The sequence below is a fragment of the Acinonyx jubatus genome, chromosome A2 (genome assembly GCF_027475565.1).
Source record: "Acinonyx jubatus isolate Ajub_Pintada_27869175 chromosome A2, VMU_Ajub_asm_v1.0, whole genome shotgun sequence".
Classification (NCBI taxonomy): domain Eukaryota; kingdom Metazoa; phylum Chordata; class Mammalia; order Carnivora; family Felidae; genus Acinonyx; species Acinonyx jubatus.
The window spans coordinates 70305240-70324415 of record NC_069383.1 but is presented as its reverse complement, the minus strand read 5'-3'; the positions used below and the strand labels follow the sequence as shown (position 1 = coordinate 70324415).

General features: G+C 36.7%; 1 protein-coding gene and 2 long non-coding RNA genes across 4 annotated transcripts in view; 1 reads left to right on the top strand and 2 right to left on the bottom strand.

The window, feature by feature from the left end:
- COL1A2 (collagen type I alpha 2 chain) overlaps positions 1–747 on the top strand; it is a 35846-nt gene extending 35099 nt beyond the window's left edge. Inside the window, exon 52 of the mRNA XM_015066536.3 lies at positions 274–747. Within this exon, the coding sequence (XP_014922022.1) occupies positions 274–420 (147 nt within the window). The 3' untranslated portion in view covers positions 421–747. The remainder of the gene's footprint in view (positions 1–273) is intronic.
- The window catches only part of LOC113603043 (uncharacterized), a 65483-nt gene that overhangs the window by 6656 nt on the left and 39651 nt on the right, over positions 1–19176 (bottom strand). The gene's annotated exons all lie outside the window — the stretch shown is intronic.
- On the bottom strand, positions 485–5268 carry LOC128314787 (uncharacterized). The gene is made up of 2 exons (XR_008296832.1): positions 4846–5268; positions 485–3707 (listed from the first exon to the last, which is right to left on the bottom strand). It is a non-coding gene; the product is annotated as an uncharacterized LOC128314787 (long non-coding RNA).

Here is a 19176-nt window from a genome sequence, read left to right as displayed (position 1 = left end):
TGCCCCTCCCCCGTTCATGCTCTGTCTCTCTCTGTCCCAAAAATAAATAAACGTTGAAAAAAATAAAATTAAAAAAAAAATTAGACTGGTAAGAAACTGCTCTCCCTAAAGACACCCCTGATATTTCTGTTGCAAAGAGAACATGTTGACCTTGGGAAAACTTCGGAATGAACAAGCCCCAAAGTGGTTCTTAAATATCTAAGGTTCTGACGATACTAGATGTAGAAATAATGCTGCTTTTCATATATGTACTTTTTTTCCTTTTTTAAACAGAAAAAGACAAATGAATGGAAAAAGACAATCATTGAATACAAAACAAATAAGCCATCCCGCCTGCCTATCCTTGATATTGCACCTTTGGACATCGGTGGTGCTGACCAAGAAATCAGGGTGGACGTTGGCCCAGTCTGTTTCAAATAAATGAACTCAACCTAAATTAAAAAGAAAACAAAAGAAGTCCGAAAAAAACTTTCTCTCTTTGCCATTTCTTTTTCTTCTTTTTTAACTGAGAGCTGAGTCCTTCCATTTCATTTCCCCTGCACATCTATTTGCTTAAATTGTGGGCAAAAGAGAAGGAGAAGGATTGATCAGAGCATAGTGCAATACGATTTCATTCATTCCCTCCCTTCCCCCCAAAGATTTGGAACTTTTTTCAACACTCTTACACCTGTTGTGGAAAATGTCAACCTTTGTAAGAAAACCAAAATAAAAATTGAAAAATAAAATAAAAACCATGAACAATTTGCACCACTTGTGGCTTTTGAATATCTTCCACAGAGGGAAGTTTAAAACCCAGACTTCCAAAGGTTTAAAACTACCTCAAAACACTTTCCTATGAGTGTGATCCACACCATTAGGTGCTGACCTAGACGGAGATGAGCTGAGGTACTTGTTTTGTTTTGTTCCAAATACAAAGGTGCTACCAGTATTTCAGATACTTGAAGACTGTTGATGGTGCTAGAGGACTCTGAGAAGAAAGACTCCTCTGTAATGGGTTGCGGTGTGTGTTCTTTCTTCATTTGATTTAGCATCAGTATTTTACATCTTCTTCCCAAATAAAAGTATGCAGATTGCTTGCCCAACCTCATCCTCTTCTTTAAATTCAGCATTTGTTCTTTGCCAGTCTCATTTTCATCCTCTCCCATGGTACCAAAAAGAAGCCTTGTTTCTCGGACAAGCAGAAAGATTAAATTGTACCTATTTTGTATATGTGAGATGTTTAAATAAATTGTGAAAAAAATGAAATAAAGCATGTTTGGTTTTCCAAAAGAAAATGCTGAGTAGAATTCCTTGCTTTGATGCTCTTTGCAATATAAGTATGGATTATAGCATCTCTACCAGCCGTTAGACTGTTTCTCATTAGATAGAAACTATGCAAAAAGGGCAGTGTGGTATAATAGAAAGAGCAGAGAACAAGGACCCAGGAGATCTGAGCCCCAATTCTGACTCTGCTTCTTGCGGTCAAGGGACCTTGAGCGTTTCACCTTTCTGCCCCTCAACTTCCATATCTAATACGGGGAAGATTCCTTCTCTGAACTATAAACACTTGCCCTGCTCAAAATACATAATACTTCAACAAATGGTATTGTAGACCTAAGTTTACTCTAAGCAGAGATCCACAGAACCTTCTGGTTTATTGTCTATTAAGTACTTTGAAGCAGTGGCTGAAAGTTGGTCTATGCACAATTAATACTATTAACTAAAACAGTTTCAAATATTCAGTAAAAATGCCATACACTTAAATCTGATGCAACTGAGTACAATGCGTGTGAGGAGGTAATGTGTGTGCTGTCAATCAGCACAGACAGTTGTGGATAATAGTACCATGAACACCTACCTGCCAAATCAAGTTCATTTTCCTCCTCTGCACCTTTCAATGACATCTTTAATACACTTAAACAGAGTGATGTGTCAAGTAAAATGTTAAGATTCATTTAGAGCTTATTTCCTGTTGCAGAACATAATTGGGATTGTAATATTTGCCTCCTGAAATAAGTCATCTCAAGATTCAATTAGTTTTAAAAGCAAAAGACTGAACATGATGAAAATCTAACATCAAGTCTAAAAAGTTAGCATAGTCTATTACCCAAACGGTAACTTCCAATTATGGTCCTTCCCGCTACCTGACTCTGAACACAGGGATGCTTATTAGAATGCAGATTCCCAGTCCTCAGCCACCAAATTAAGATTTAGTAGGGAATCAGTATTCCTAAGAACCCTGCAAAATTCTGAGGTACATCCATCAAGAAGCCACTGTACCCAGTGATCTCCACAACCGTTTGTGGCTCTAACATTTTGTATCCGGCAAGAATGAACCAATATAGCTGACCAAATGATACAAAGAAAACCAAACCCCTGTATATCAGAATATGAGTACTCCTTACAAATTAGTAATTAAAATGGCCAGGGCAAGCTTACATGATAACCAGTTAGACATCTCTGTTGAAGGCATCCTTCAACATGCCTTGCCCTCAGGTCACAATCCAAGAAAGTTAGCGTAAAGGGTGAAAGCGAAGAAGGAAGAAGCCATTTCCTGAGTACCAGCTATGAGCCAAACACTACGTTAGATGATAATAATAATAATGTTCTTTGTCAAACTGAATCCAAACAGGCAGATTTCTTAAGCCAAGAGTCATTAATAACCATTTAGTCATCAGTTGGGACTACAGAAAAATAGTTCAATAAATAAGGGTATATCTGATAAAATAGTAATGACGAAATAAATGATGGTATAGCCAATAAATACTAATGAGGAATGAATAATGGTATATCTAATAGAAAGCAATGGGAAAACAGTGAAATAAGTGTTGATAACCCAATAACATTTATGAGGGTAGTTAAACAACAAAAAATGCTTAGAACGGAATATTACAATCTTTAAAATATCATTTTCAAGTACACTGTCATTAGAAATATATCAAACATGCGTGTAAAAATGCTAGGAGTAGGCACATTCACGGAGTAATGATAGGAATGACTTTTATGCCTGAATTTTCCAGATTTGCTATGATATAACTGTATCACCTTTATCATTTACAACAAATTTAGCCTTAAAATATTATGAAAAGAAATAAGCAGCCAACAAGGGAAAACAATCCTGGCTGAGAAGTAGCCATCTCCGGGGAAACAGTGGTCCACCTCCCACCCATTCATCTTCTGAAAGAGAAGAAAACCCTAACCTAAGAGTCATCACTTACAGTGACCCAGCCACACTGGGGGGCATCAGAAAGGGGTGCACGAGGCCATACATACCAAGCAGCGGCATCCTCAGGGATTTCACAGTTTAGTTGCAGAGAGAGAATAAAATAATGTGTGAACACAATTTTAAACCAAGTGTCCTGTGAGGATAGCGGAGGACACTATTAATTAATGAGAGGGAATCTCAGAAAATTAACCTTAGCTTCATGCAGTAATAGTGGCATTTGGGTTTAGCTGGTCAGCTTTTGCCAGAGATCTAATTTCACTTTCAAACGCTCTGTGTCTGGCCAGAGGCTTCTTCTCTGGAAGCCACGTATTAGAACAGTCTGGTACTTACCAAGCAGGAGGTCCACTGTGAGTGTTCCCGGGGCCTGGGCAAAGTACCGAAGGCTTGACCCTGGCACACCAGCCCTCTCTTTAGAGACTAATCACCAGGCCCAAGGGACCCTCCTCACAACATTTCCTGACCCTTGGTCCTATGAAGGTCAGCCACCTCTAACTGTGCCAGTCTGAGAAGGAAGAAGATTGCATATGAGAGAAGGAAGGAGCAGGTAGCCAAGACTGGGGGACGAGACATTAATCAAGTCTGGTAAAAAGGGTCATTTAAAATTCTAAAATCAATACAGCTAATGCACTGGCAAAGAGCAAGGACACCTGACCAATGCAGAACACATTTATTATCTTTAATGCCAAAATACTTTTTTCTGCTATTCCACTTAATATCACTGAAAACGAAGTTCAGAAATTGGATTATATATAAGAAAAGTTGGAAATGTCGTTTTGGGTCAGAACAACAATCCATCTAGATGAGTACTTTGCCTTTGACAGTGGCACCAAGGGAAATTTGGGAGAAAGAGTGGTTGGCACTTCCTGAGAAACCAGCCTCAAAACTCCCATTTAATAACCCATTGTAAATCTTTTTTGTACATAGATGAATCTAAACCCTTCCAGAGCCCTCTATCTGTTTTGAAATATGTTGGTATTACTGTACCAACAGGAGAGAGCTAATGCTGAATTGTTAGCTCGGCTTCCTAGCCCTCTGATCAAGTAGCTAAAATATGCTTTCTATCCTTGTGCCTGGATCAGCCAGGGATTCAACTACTCAGTGTCCATAGGGAGCACCAGTAACTGCTGCAATGGGGCCATCGACCGCCCATAATGATTGACTTTTCCCTGCAGTTTGGTGAAATGAGCACATAATTTGTGGCCAGCAGCCAAGGTTATGTGCACCAGCTCCACCAGTGACTAGCCAAGAGCACCTGGGAAAGTGTCTTAAGTTCTCTGAGAAGGTTAAGGATCATCTTTAGGTCTGAAGTTTGCAGGCACTGGTAGTCATCTCTTGAGTTAATCTCCTGTCCCTGGCCCTCCAGTGTAGGGAGAGGAGAACCTAGAATTTAAATTTAATTAGCACCACTCTTTCAATTGGTAACCCATCAATTTTGAGTCATGCCTCCCTATCAGTAAAAATGTGAGCCCTTAACTAATTTTGTTAATCTATTTATATATAAATGTTATACACGTACTACGTACTATGGGACTAATACATGATGTGCAATGGAAAACCTACATGGGAAAAAAAAACTGTAAAAGAGAGAAAATAAATACAAATAGAAGAGTCTATACTCCAGTGGATCATTTCATACATACCTTAGAGGGCGTGCACATTCCGTCCCCCTACTGTGAAGACTACTGCCCTAAACAAGGATTCAGGATGGGCTTCGGGGGAAGGCAGAACATCAATGGACTCCTGAAATAGCACACCAAATTTTGTGTGTATGTGCATTTTTCTTGGAATAGAATCCACAACTTTCTTCAGATACCTCAAAGGGTCTATGACCAAGAAACATGTTAGGAACCACTATACAAAAGCAGTATTACTTATTCATTAAACCCTGGGCTTTTCTGAACCATGACCTTCATATCTCATCTTGGGTCTCATACTCAGAGCATGCTGCTTTTCCTGTCCTAAGACCTGAGAGAACCAACCAGCATCAACCCACATTAAAATAGAAATATTTCGCTCTTCCACTTCCCTGCTATGGGACCTCTCTCCTACGCTTGAACAGGACTTGGCAGATGCTCTATGACCCAGAGTTGGACCTTACAACATCAAAGTGCACCTGTTCACAAAACCTTTTCAAATTAAGAACAAATGTATTCAATAATAGAGAGTTATTAAATAATAATAATAATAATAATGTTATTTTTAGGAAAATTATGCATATTTTAGTTATTTTTTTAAAGAAGCTTTAACCTAAAAAAGATTGCAATTCCTGGGATTATAAAAGACTGTAAGGACAATAATTGGAACATGTTCTTCAGAGACCCTCAGGTCATCCCAGAACCAAATGTCTCCTCTTCATCTGGCTCTTCTCAAACAGAGCTATTATGCTAAGCCCAACCTACAAGAATAATTTTGGCCAGAATTAACAATCCTATGGTCTAGAAAGGTCTCCTTAAAATTGCAATTCACTACATATTTAAAGAAATTCACAAACACAAAATGCCAGTAAAGTGAATTTTTTCTGGTATAACATTGCTCTTGGTGCCCAATGACTTAATTAACCATCAACAGCATGAAAAAAAAAAGGCAGAAACAATTTTTTTTAATGGAATCTATTAATGCCAGGCAGAATAAGAACACCTACTCATAAACCACTGTGCGGAGTAGATGGCCTTTCTCTCCCAACGGGATGTCACTTTGAGTTCACTGCTCCCCCTGCTGACTGGATAATAGAACACCCCAGTCTTTTAACACAGCCACATGCACACCATCAGAGAATGAAAACTCAAATTTCGGAGGAGAAAATAGAACAGCCTCCTGTGCTTATTTCCTGTCTGCCCCAGACACACAGCCCTCTCTCCAGCTTCCATGGCAGCCCACCTTCATGTCCTCAATGCTCCCTTTTTTTTCTTACCCATTTTAATCTATCCTTAATATCTCTCCCATGGAGCTGGTAAATGGAAGTCACAAGGAGGCAAACATAAGCTCAAAAGGAGAATGGCCTTTTTGGGTGAGTAGAGCTGTCCAATGATACAAATGTTGCCCCAAAATGCACTGAATAACCCTTCAGGATTTAAGCAAGGGGTTTGGGGATTATATAGAATGGAAATAAGAGGATGATAGAAAGAACAGGGGCTTGGAAAGCAGAGCTCTCTAGGTATGAACCCTATCTCCACCATTTCCTCATCTGTAAGACAGGGATAGTGATGAACTGCCCACCAGACTGTTAGGATCAGAAACAGGAATGCATAGCAGTTTATAAGACTGATGGACAGTAAGCACGCAGCACCACCACTAGCATCATCCCCACAAAGCTGGGTCTTCCCTCAAGCCTGTAGCTTCATCCTCCCCATTCCAGGAGCATTAGCTTCTCTGACAAGAGTGGCCTAAAATGACAGCACATCTACAATGCAGTTATACTTCACTTTCTCCTACAAATGGATTCCAAGCAAACTTCCAAACTCTCACAATTTTGGTGAGTCCTCCTCCACAATCTAATAAAAAAAGTATCAACCTTTTATTAGAAGCTTGAAAATCTCATTTTTTTACAAAGGAAACTAACGATCCCACCTTAACAGTAAAAACAAAAAAGGCAAAATTTCTGAAATGTCATTAGGTGCATCTAATTTTGGAGACAAAGCTTTCTGAGCTGAGAAAACCACCCTTTTGCTTACTCGGAAACTAGTTCTTGTACACAAATGGACTATAAATCATACACATACATGTTGAACTAGTCAAACTCCTGACACTTAATTTTCACAATTTGCGTTTCTAAAACTTTGTCTCTGGAAGCAGAAATTCTAACTCAAAAGTGATCAGCACACAAAATGATCATAATTATTAAATTCATGTCCTCTGGGAAATTTCTTGGCCTATATGAATTTACTCAAGGGTTTTAAGCATCATTAAATCACCTATTATTGCCAGTGCTTTGAATGTCTCTATGAGTATTATTATAAATGCATCCACTTCAAAGATGCTGGATTATAGTAATTTCCAACATGGTTTTTCTATCACTGATTATAGGTCTCCATTTCCTTATAATACAAGTGTCTAAATTTTTTTTTAAACTTTATGAGTGTAACTCAATTTTCCATCTACTACTTTGCTCATTATGATAAGATATGTTCCTAATCACAAGAATAAAAAAAAAAAGACTTTCCTCAGATAACATCTGGAAAATTGCCAATTTAACCAATTCTCTGGGTTTATTCATAATTAATATTTACTTTTTGTTAAATATTAAAATATAGCAAGCTTATGCTCAATTTGAAGTTCCACATGTTTTCTTAGATTTTCTTCAACTAAACTATCACAATAAACACTCACCTTGTCACCATAAATTATAAAAAGAGCCTTGCTTTTCTTCTCTCAAGCTTGGGAGAGCTATCTATCAAACAAGAAAACAAAGTCCACTAAATCCTTTGAACCTTTGAAGAGAGAAAGACAAATCAATGCCAAAAATGATGTGCCTTCTCACCAATACACAAATTAAACTGTGTATTTTGTAAGATTTATAGGGTAAGTGGGCTTCTTTTTATTATCACTTTTGCTAGGTATCTGTCAAGTGAGTCTAATTCAGTAAAATAGATTGATACATTGGGAGAAATCTCTAGCCTCCATTCTGGGTTGGGGAAAAAAACAGGCAGACAATTTAGTCACCCTATACCACTCATATTATGATTTAATTGGTCTGAAATATTGTTTTAAAACTCCCTTGGCGAATGTAATATGCAGCCAGTCTTGAGAAAAATTGTACTCAACTAATGCCACAGGGTTCTGAAACCGTCCCTTAAAATCACCGGTAAAGTTGGAAGTATGTGTATATGGGCTTTTTTCTAGGAAGATGGTGTGCAATACTTAAAGTTTTTCCAGATCCCATAGTATCTACCTAACCAGAATTGCTGAGGTGGAGTCAAGAGATTTTCATTTTCAGTGAGTACATTAAGATGATTCCCATGTACTCTCAAAGTTTGGGAACCACTGGTTTATTGCCATTACCATATTATTGACATATTCTTGGATGATTCTGAGCCCCTCTTCCCAAAATGTTTAGGATCACAGCTCTAAAATCATGGGCTCTCTAAGCTGCTTTAAATGAGAACATGTAATGGCTCATTGAACTTGTGAGCAATTAATTTGGGAACAGTTGCAGTATTATAAATGTGATTACTTATTGCAAACCCAATTAATCCAGCCAGGAGGAATGTTAATTACAAAGGAGTATGGAAATTAGCATGAGTGCATGACTAAATGCCTAAATTCTGACCTATTATACTGTCTGTCTGGTAATTTACTTTAAAAATACTTCCACAGGAAGTCTCATGTATATATGTGCATGTGGGCAATAAGGTAACATTAGTCCACACTCCAGGGCTGATTAGGTAACCTTGGAAATACCCTGATTAGGAAAAGCCAAGCTTTAGAGGTAGCTACTGCAGTATTTAAAAGAGCATTATTGAAATCTACATCAGGGGATATATTAGTTAGCATAAAAGATGTGGAAAATAAATTTTTATTGTTGAAATAATGGTCTTGAAGATAAATGACTAGCTAATAAATATTTAATATTAACAAAATTTGAGCTAAGCCTTGCTCTACTTGTAGCACACCACTTAATAGCAAGATTGACAAGAAAAGACATATAGTCCAATCGATCTCCAACCACTAGAGGCTACCTATATTTACCCAAAATTCTTGAATCACCAAATTGCTTATCAGGTCACAAAATAACTCCAAACCAAAAAAAAAAAAAAAAAAAGAAAATTGCAAAACAAAACTATATTTAATTGATTTTAAAAAAGAAGTTACATACAATAACTGTATTTCTCTTATGAGTAATGGAATATCAATCAAAACAAATCTAGACAGACTAGAAAGCAATTGAGAAGGCTTCCAAAGCTCCCAAGAAATAATCTCTCCTAATTTGGGAATAGCTAAAATATACTAGGTCTGTGCTTTTTTATGGCCTTTTCCCCTTTCATAACTGAAAAAAATAAAGGCAGAGCCTCAGCCAAACTGTGCCATTTGACTCCTCTGCGAATTTAAAACTTGGAGTGAAGAATGACAGAGACTGGGAGCCACTGAAGTTGAGGCACGCTAATACAGCACTCTGCGGGGGTGGGGCATGAACTTCTGCTGATGAGGTCCTAGAATGGTAATAGGTATTTTGCTTTGAATTATGAAATAATCCAGTATCCTTCCACTATCTTTTTGGCTTAAGTGAGAGAAAGTTGGTTTCTATTACATAAAACAAAAAAGTTTCAACGAGTACACCTAGTAAACAGGATATAGAGTGAATAGCAAAAACAGAGGAGTATAGGCCAATCTCAGAGTGAGTAGGTACTTAGAGTTAGTAGAAATAAGAACCAAAAATTTGAATGGCTGAAAAACGTACCAGAGAAAGAATATGGTAAGGAAACAATTCTCCATGGGGCTTTGGTGTTTCTGCAAAATGCCTTGCAGGCAAAGATTCTGATAATGTTTGTTCTGGATAACCATTTCAAGGATGTTTGTATAGTGATAGGGACAGTCTTGAAAGAGAGAGATAGTGTCTCCTTCCAGAGCGCAGAACAGTTACTGTCCATTGTAATAAAGATAATGTTTCCCTACAGGGCAAATGTCTGGCTGGTTTGCTTGCAGCCCATTGTAAAATATTTGGGTTCCCTACACTTGGTGTTCCTCAGTTGTGACACATCCACCTGGGTTGCTCTGCATTGCCCCCATAGGACTTGGGGGCAAGGGAACCAGCAGTAAACACAAAGCTCCAGTTGCTTGCCTTGCTGTGAGTAATAATAAACTCCTTTGTCTCTGACCTAGATGTCACATGTCTTCTGCCAGCATCTATTAAACTGTGGCAGGCTAACATCTTAGCTTTAAAGCAGAGAAAATTTCAGCCCCTTCACAGTTCTTGACAAACATTTCAAAGAAGAATACATATCAGAATAGAGCTGCATCAGGTCTGTATTCCTGTCTTTCGAGTTGCCTAGCAACTAGTTGGTCACCATTGATCTGACAATCTGCAGTAATGAAAGACCACGCCATGTAGAAAAGTGTGATTGAACCATATGCTTCTAGATCGCAGAGATTGTCTGATTCGTCTCCGTGTCTCCTTCATCACCTAGCCCAATAGCTAACATAGACTGCATGTTCGATGATATTATGTTGAACAAATTGTTAAATCAAAGAATTAACTAGAAGGATGGCTCTACTGGGATATGTATGGAATTGTAACTAAGGTAGTTCTTAAATCTGTATCGTAAGTACTTTCGCTCAGAATCATTGTTTCTTCAAGTTCACTTAATTGTAAATAATAGAGATGTGTCCAGGAAGCTTATGGGACAGGGACATGCTTAGAGTGGGAAAGATAAACAGCTTTGCTGGAACTGGAGCTGGAATGTGACTCTCCATTTAAGGTGGCTTTAGAGATCTCAGGGGCAGGAATTGGTGACTCTGTTCTCTGCAGCTCTACTACTAATCTGGTTCATTCATATTCTGCATGTTTGTCTTTTTAGATCCACTATTAATTGGCAATTTTTTTTTTCTATCCTAATTCCTTTGGAAGAGATTCTGGTGCAGTTCATAAATCCCTTGGCAGTCTATTAACTGATGACCTTTGAGTAGACATCCCATCAGCTGTGATCATTAAAGTCATGTGGTATAACACCTGGCCACCTAGGAGTCAGAAGCCATGGGTGGGGCAATTTTTCAAGGGGGTGAGGGCACTAAAGGCCATAAGCAACATCTCTATTTGGAGGTCTGCACCCTGTCTATCCTCCTATACTCTTCCTGTCACCCCTCCCTCCTGAAAAATGTGTACCTTATTTCATGTGGTTTCAGTACTTGTCTTTAGATAAGAACATAAAATACAAAAAGTTCTTAGACATTAATTTAAAAACAAAACACTTGAACAAAAAAAAAAAAAAACCTTGGGTGTGGTGGGGGTGGGACTGGACAAAGAACATGAATTTTAGGAAAAACAAAACAAAACGTCATTAAATATACAAAAAAAAAAGGTTCAACTTGTCTAGTAAAGAAACACAAAGTAAAATCTTAACCGGTGTATGGCGATGCTTCTTAAAAAAAAAAAAAAAAAAAAAGAAGATAGTGTTTCAGCCAAAAGATCAGTCTCATTTACAGCTGGCATAGTATAAGTTGGTACAAAACATCTGGAGAGCAATTTATCAGTATGTATCAAAAGCCTTAAAAATGTTTATACTTTTGACCACTTATTATTCACACCTTGGAATGTATCCTAGGAAATGAATCCTTAAGTTTTCTAAAGACTTTTGAACAAGCACAGTTTGTATGAAGAGTTTCTCATAAAGCTGTGAGACTACTTTTTCTTCCACCGCTCAAGTGCGAACACATAGCCGTCCTCTAGTGCAGCTGCCCAGAGCAACCTAGGCTTGGAGGGAGAGCTATGCCAGTATGAAAGACAAGCACATGAATCGCAGTTAGAAGTCTTCTAACTTTGAGAAATGCCGTGCCTATTTGCAGCATGAAGCTGACAGAAGGAAGCAGGACCGTGGAGCTCCCAAAAAAGCCACTGCAAATCCCCTCTTTGAACTGGCTCACACGACTAAGTGCCAATCTAACCCTCTGCACAGGAGGTGTCATCGTAAGGAGCCACCAAGGAACACCAAAAGGTTGTATTAAAAATGCATGTTTTATTGCCTCCTCTTCCATTGGAGTCAATCCCCAGTTGGTTATTGTGAGAAATCACATTCTCCTGCCTCCTGTATCTTATCAGAATGAACGTGGTGGCAGTGCCTGAAGGGAAGACACTACAACAGCAGTAAGTACACGTGCAAAATAATGGCTGACAGTCGTATCATATCTCGGGCACAACAGTTGTCATAGCCTTATTTATAGCAAAAGATTGGAAATTAACCAAATGTCTAATAATAGTAGATTGGTTAAAGTAGATAGGGCACATCCATATGATAGATTGCGATGCAGTTATTAAGAATGTTCTCGAAGAGTACTTAGTGATATGGGGGGGAACTTAATAACTCTATACTAAAATAAACAAGTAGATTACAAGGAAGTTGCATCTCATGCAGCAGATAGGCTTTTCAATCATGATGAAAAAAATCTCATATAGTTAACATTATCCTTGAAAATCTCCAGGTTGGTACCAAATACCATAATTTCATCATAGTTTTTCTTTTTAGTATTAGAATAGATAACTGTGTCTGTGAGCATCAGAGAAGTTGGCTTGAGGTTAGACTGTGTGGTAGGAAAAATATATATTTTTACCACTGGAGTCATAGTCACTGTAGCAAGATGCACATACTATAAGAGACATACAGGAATTGAGACACAGAGATTGAAGAAAGAGTCAATTCATATCAGCCATCTCATGCTTATTCTGGGGAATATGCTCATGAACACAATAAAGGGGAAATTTTTTTTAATCTATTTAATTGTTGTACACACACACACGCAGATCAAAGTTCACATAAGTTAAATGTGTGTAGCAATTATCTGTATAAATCATTATATACAAGTCCCAGTCTGTTTTAAAATTTTCATTTTAAACAGATATGCATACAAGATCCAGAAAGGGTATACGCAACAATTTAACAGCCATAATCTCTAGTGAGATTATGGGTATTGTTGGGATTCTTTCCTCTAATTTTTCTGTTTTTAAAACTTTTTTAGATGAACATTTTTGCTTTCATTATCAGAAAAAAATACTGATTGTTTTTAAATGGCACTCACAAAACAGATGATACCTTTAAAATACCTTTCAAACTAAGCCTTATTTTATTACAAATGCTTACAATGTACAGTTTTCGGTATGCAATCTCTATACCAAAAGAACAAGTACTTGGTGAAACAAACTACTGCTAAACAGGACAGAAACATGAGAGCACATGTATAATGCAGGAAATCTGAATCAACAGAATTCTATTAGTCTACCTCTGTAAAGCAGTGTTCTTGGGGACTATCGAACGGGACATGGAAACAGCCTTCTTATTATATTGAACTGGACATTAAACTGTACTTGTCAAAAGAAAAAAGAAGGTCCTCTCTAGATACGGATTATGTAAATACACATACAGAGTCTATAATACATTATGTTAGGAGATGCCTTCTGAGTTGAGCTTCCGTGAATTCCTACTCTTCATGCACTTGCCTAAAATTTCATTTAAAAAACCCTATTACAGCAATACTCTCCCTGCTTCATTCATAAAAAATGCATAGATGCATTCATGTAATAGAGGAAATTTCTCGCTGAAACACATATATCACTCTGGTAAGTCTGTTTTAGTGATTGGAAAAAATAAATGTCTCATATGAGAAGGATTTCAAAGACAGGTCAGTTAAAATAGTTCTTTGATTGTGTAAAATTACTAGTGGTTGATCCATTGTGTCAGATGTGAAATGAGATTAAACTGTAAGAGTCAGTTTTAAATTCTCAGCATTAAACTGAATTAATAAATTGAGCAAAGACATGGTTCAAGTAGGATTGAAAGGTTCTGCTAAAACCAGACTGTTTAGATCCATTAGCAACACAGCTACAAAGAAAGAATATCTTATCAGAAAGGAGTGTAGGCTGTGGAAAATTAATAGACAGTGCTAGACCCAATCTTGGTGTAGAATTACATGGAAGGGATTAGGAAGTGAGGGGAAGGTAATTAAGTAGAAAGAACAGCCGGAAAGAACTGAAAAGCAAAAGATCAGATGGTCTGAGGTTGAGCCCCTCACCATCTGTTGGCAATCATCAAAATTTATTTGATCTTATTGTGTATTTACTTTGTAAAAGGGGGGAAAAAACCCTCATTCTAATGAATGAATAGGTGGGATACAAGGTGAATGCCCATTATAACAGAGCTCATTATTACTGTGAGAAAATCATTGCCATTGCAACATAACAAATACAATTAATGCAATCTAATTGTTCCATTTCTGTCCATGTCTCTGACATCAGCTTCATAAAAAGGTTCTTATGCTTTCGGGGCCTTTTGTGATTTAGTTGGAGGGCTTTGTCTATAATTTTACTGTCATTGTTTATTGCATGTCTATCTATACAATTTGCCTTGTAAAATTTCTGAGTGACTGCATGTATCCATTAGCAAAGTAGGTCAACCAGCCACTTAGGTTTCCCCCTTCTAATAGGCATCATCAGCACCTGTGATTTCAATATCCGTTAACAGTGCAAACTATCCATCCAGTTATACAAAGAGGAAAACTCAATTCTTTCCTCTACTTTATCTCTGGCCCCATATTCACTTACCAGATCTTTCTGAAGGGTTTCCCTACATGTTTTCCCTTTCAAATATTTTGGTGCTTCCTCCCATCTTTTTCCCCCTGTACTTCTCACTTTAGGCTTTGTGGTCTTTCACCTTAACTGCTACCTGCCTCTTTTCCTGTCCCTCTCACATCCATCTCCCAACACACAGGGAAAACACAAATCTGACCTTTCAATCTCCTGTTAAAAGATTTCTGTTTCCACATCACTTACAGGATAAAGTCAAAAGGCATCTGTGTGGTATATGAAACCCTTAACTGCAGTGTCCCCTGACAATTTCACCTCTCTAGCTCTTCTCTCCCATCTCACAGTTTATACCCTTCAGCAAAACCAGAGTAATTTATAAAGCAACTACTAATAAATAATTAAGCAATTTTTATTATAATCAACTCGTGATATGCCTCAGGGATGAGTATTTTCATCCATTCTTTAGGACTGTGCCATGCATTCCTATTTTAAAATTAGCTGCTTGGTTTGTAGAGTGCAAGCCTTGCAAGTAAGGCAGAGCAGACTACACAGCCAGCTGTCACACAGGAGCATCTGTACAAGAGGTCTCAGCACAGCTCGGCAAGACTAGCAGATACATCATCATATCTCTGGACACATATTAGTATTGCCCACCAGTCAAGCAGTGTGCAGCTACACAGGAGAGCTGTATATTTTCCTTTATTAAAAAATGATTGAAACAGTGTCGTTCTTTGTCTAGTATCATCTTTCACGTACCTAGCAACACACTTTTAACATGCCGGATATTTGAAAGCTTTATCAGAAAAGGCTGGCTGCCTCAAATCAAGGGTTTTATTTAATTTAGCTCTGAATTTGCTGGAGGAAAATAAATTGATGTCAGGTTTTTCATTTTAAAGTCACATTTGCATTGCAGATGGACTATTTAACAGTTCACATAATCAATAAAATTACTGCTGAAGCACAGGATGTGTTAATGAGAGACTCTAATATCTGAGTAAGTGGTTTCCTTCTGAAAAGTCAAATCATGTTTGTTTGCTTGTTTAAATTTGTTAATCATAAGAAATGACCTTATTCTGATGGAAAAATAGCTAAATGTTTCCACAAGGTACTTGGCTCCTTGCACATGATAGGGATTAACATTATTTTGATAGGTAGAAATATTCTACCCCACTCTCCATACCCTAGAAAAGAATGTGCAGATCCAAATTTATGGAACCCAGTTTAAAGTGCTGATTCATTACTGTCCCAAATGCCAGTGAAGAAATATTTTGAAATGTCTTAAGTATTCTACATATCTACAAATGGGATGGAATGAAAGTTGGGCTAGTAAAAACTGACACCACACTTTTTAAACATTAAATTTTCTTTTTAGAAAGAGGAGAGTTGTTTCTGTCTTGTTTTTGAGCAGCAATTTTGTACTATATATTTCTAACAACTTTATTGAAGTATAACCAACATAATAAACTGCATATATTTAAAATATGCAATTCAATGTATATATTTGACATACATGTACAGACTCTATTGTTTCTAGTTAAAAAGTCAGAAAAATAAATAAGAAAACTATCAACTATATTCATAGTACTATAATCACAGTTGAACTTTTAGAACACTACTCTCACAAGTTTTTAAGTCTATTCATATATATGTATGAATAAAATAGATATATGCTTCTACTTCTATCACACTGTCAACAAACTGCATATACTGCCTATACTTTTCCCTCTTTCAACCATTAAGTGTCCATGAATATTTTACATGTCTTTAACTATCGTCCTAAAGACGACTTTCAGTATATACAATGTACATTTTAGTTCATCAGTAGTAAAATAATTACATAATGAATGATGAATAATTACCTATAACCATAGAAATATAAACAAATAGCCATACAAATATCACTACTAAATTCTAAAACAATTTTAACCTACATATATGAATTATAAATACAGAAATGTATATATATACATATGATTTTTATCTTATTAAAATAGTAATCGAACTACATGTATTATTTTGTAATCCAATTAAATGAATTTTAATGAGCATTTTATATATTTGAAATTTTTTGTTGCCAAAAGTTAAAAAATACAAATATGCATGAAAAAGGAAATTATCACCAATAACTCTAATAACATAAATAATCTCATTTAAACATTTGGAATAATGTTTTCCTGGAGAGATACAGATAAACTGCATTATTATTTAAACCCTATTTATAATCTAAATTTGATATGGGTATTTTTCCATGTTATTATATCTTTTTAAGGAATAATTTTAAATAGCAAAGTAGTTCTATAGTATGGAGTACTTTTGACAACATTGATATTTTTAAATCGTGGCCAATTTATAGCAAAATTTTTCATTTCAAAAAAATGTGCAATCCTTTGATTAGTAGTGAGGTTTAACTTTTTTTTTCAAGTGCTCACAGGCTTTTTTTAAAAAAATATTTATTTTGTCAGTTCTATATGCTATAAATATTTTCTCCCCAGGTTCTCATTTGCTTTATGGTAATACTCTTACACAGAAGTTTTCAATATTTTCCTTTATAATTTTTTCCATTGCATTTTTGATTAGCTTAAATATTCATTTATGTATTTTGAAATTTATTTTATTTTATGTTTTTAATTTTCACATGTGGAATTTATTTGGTAAATGATGTGAGGTAACCAAGCATCCTTGCACATGAAGTTGAAATGGCATCTTTATCACATAATAAATTCTTATGTAGGCATTTGAATTTAAAATTTGTGCTAGCGGAGTGATGAAAGCCGCAGTTCAATCTCAGAGCTTTTGTTCCTTTTGTATCTGTTTAGTTAAATGTGGCATTGATTTAAGGTGGTGCTTTTTTTTTTTTAACACTCCATAAAGTGCTGTTATTGAAGACTTACATTTCGATTTATATACACACATATTGCTATTTTCCCTCTTTGGATTTATATTTTCTTTTAAAGCAACGCAAGCTTTCTGCAGAAAAAAAAAATTAAGTAAATAAAAATGTAAAGAGGCAACAAAAATTAGTTTAATCCCTCTTAATCTTAGTATTCAACAGCAACCACTGATAGCACTCTTGGCGTAATTAATTCCAAGATTTTTTTTTTTTCATTTCACCCCTTTGTAGGGGATACAAGAGATGTAAATAAAGGTTTCTAAATGGTTTTATAATGATGACTTTTTTATTCTTCCCATAAAGCTTTAAATTGTTTCATAATAATGAAATTCTTTATTCTTTTAATGGAGCTTGAAATATATTTTTTAAAGGACCTAAATATATGAATTCCTACTCTGAAAACAGAAAATGAATGTGTTTTCTTACACAGGAAATGAAAATTCTCTATTTCACCAGTGGGTGGCAATCTCAACATGTACCCAGCTGGGTGCTGTCATTGGATCCTGGTCATGCAAAGGGGAAAACTAACCTAAAATGTCTGACAAACGTAACTCCAGCCGCTGTTGTTGCCCTTTAGTTGTCGTGATTTAAAAAAGAAAATGAGAAACCTGCAGAAATAATCACAAGTGAGAACATTACACAACATGGAACAAAATTACCTTGGCTTAATGTGGGCTCAGTGAAAATAAAAGCTATGTGTTAAAATATTATTCCTCATGTGCTCCCAAAGAACACAGTGTTTTAAATATTTCCAAAAAGGACTAAGAGTTTACATCAAACAAACATCCTACAATTACATGAATTACAAGACAAAAACTAATGGAGAATACCATTGTGATGGGAAATCAGCAAATTTGAGTTACTAGCAAAACATTCAAGCACACAGCTGAGCCACCATTAGAGTTAAAGTCAGGATGGTAGAAACCTTAGAAGGCAGGAGCACCCACATGGGGATGGACTTGCAAGTAACAGCCTGAAACTGCACTCAACAAAAACGAACATAAAATCAAAGTAATTGGTTTTTTAAGTGCAAAATTCAATGATCCCAAACATCGGATCATGAAATAAAGCAGTTCTCGGTACTTCCACTGATAGTTTGACCAACATATTTAGATATTTAGTCTCCAAACCACATACAGTATAAACATGACATTTTTTTTTTTATTTTGTAGAAAAACCACACTCTTTTTTGCACTAATAATTTAAAAGGATTTTTTTTTCAACGTTTATTTATTTTTGGGACAGAGAGAGACAGAGCATGAACGGGGGAGGGGCAGAGAGAGAGGGAGACACAGAATCGGAAACAGGCTCCAGGCTCTGAGCCATCAGCCCAGAGCCTGACGCGGGGCTCGAACTCACAGACCGCAAGATCGTGACCTGGCTGAAGTCGGACGCTTAACCGACTGCGCCACCCAGGCGCCCCTGCACTAATAATTTAAAATAAACTATGAAGCACAATCACTTGAGAGAGAAAGAATCTTCAAGGTTTCAGGAAGTCTAAAATTGAGCGTAGGGTTAAGCTGCAAAGTTGTAGAGTTTGCCTTCAAACCAAGTACATGTTCTCAAAAAGATAAAGCTTTGAATCCACTCTGTCCAACCCAGTTCTCTCTTACTGACCATGAATCCAAGCCCCTTGGCTAACTACAGTTTGTTAGTTCCAATTTCCCACCTGTTTCTACTCCATTGTTTTAGAACCCACTGAGCCTATGGGAGAAGAGCATGGTGAGAGTTTGACTCCAGATTCAGCAATGCTGAGGCACCCCAGCAAACTGGTTAGATGCTCCCTCAGCAAAGACCAAGAGCCTCTAGGGAGCACTATTTGGCAGGGGGGGTGAGGGGTGGGAGGGGCACAAGGCA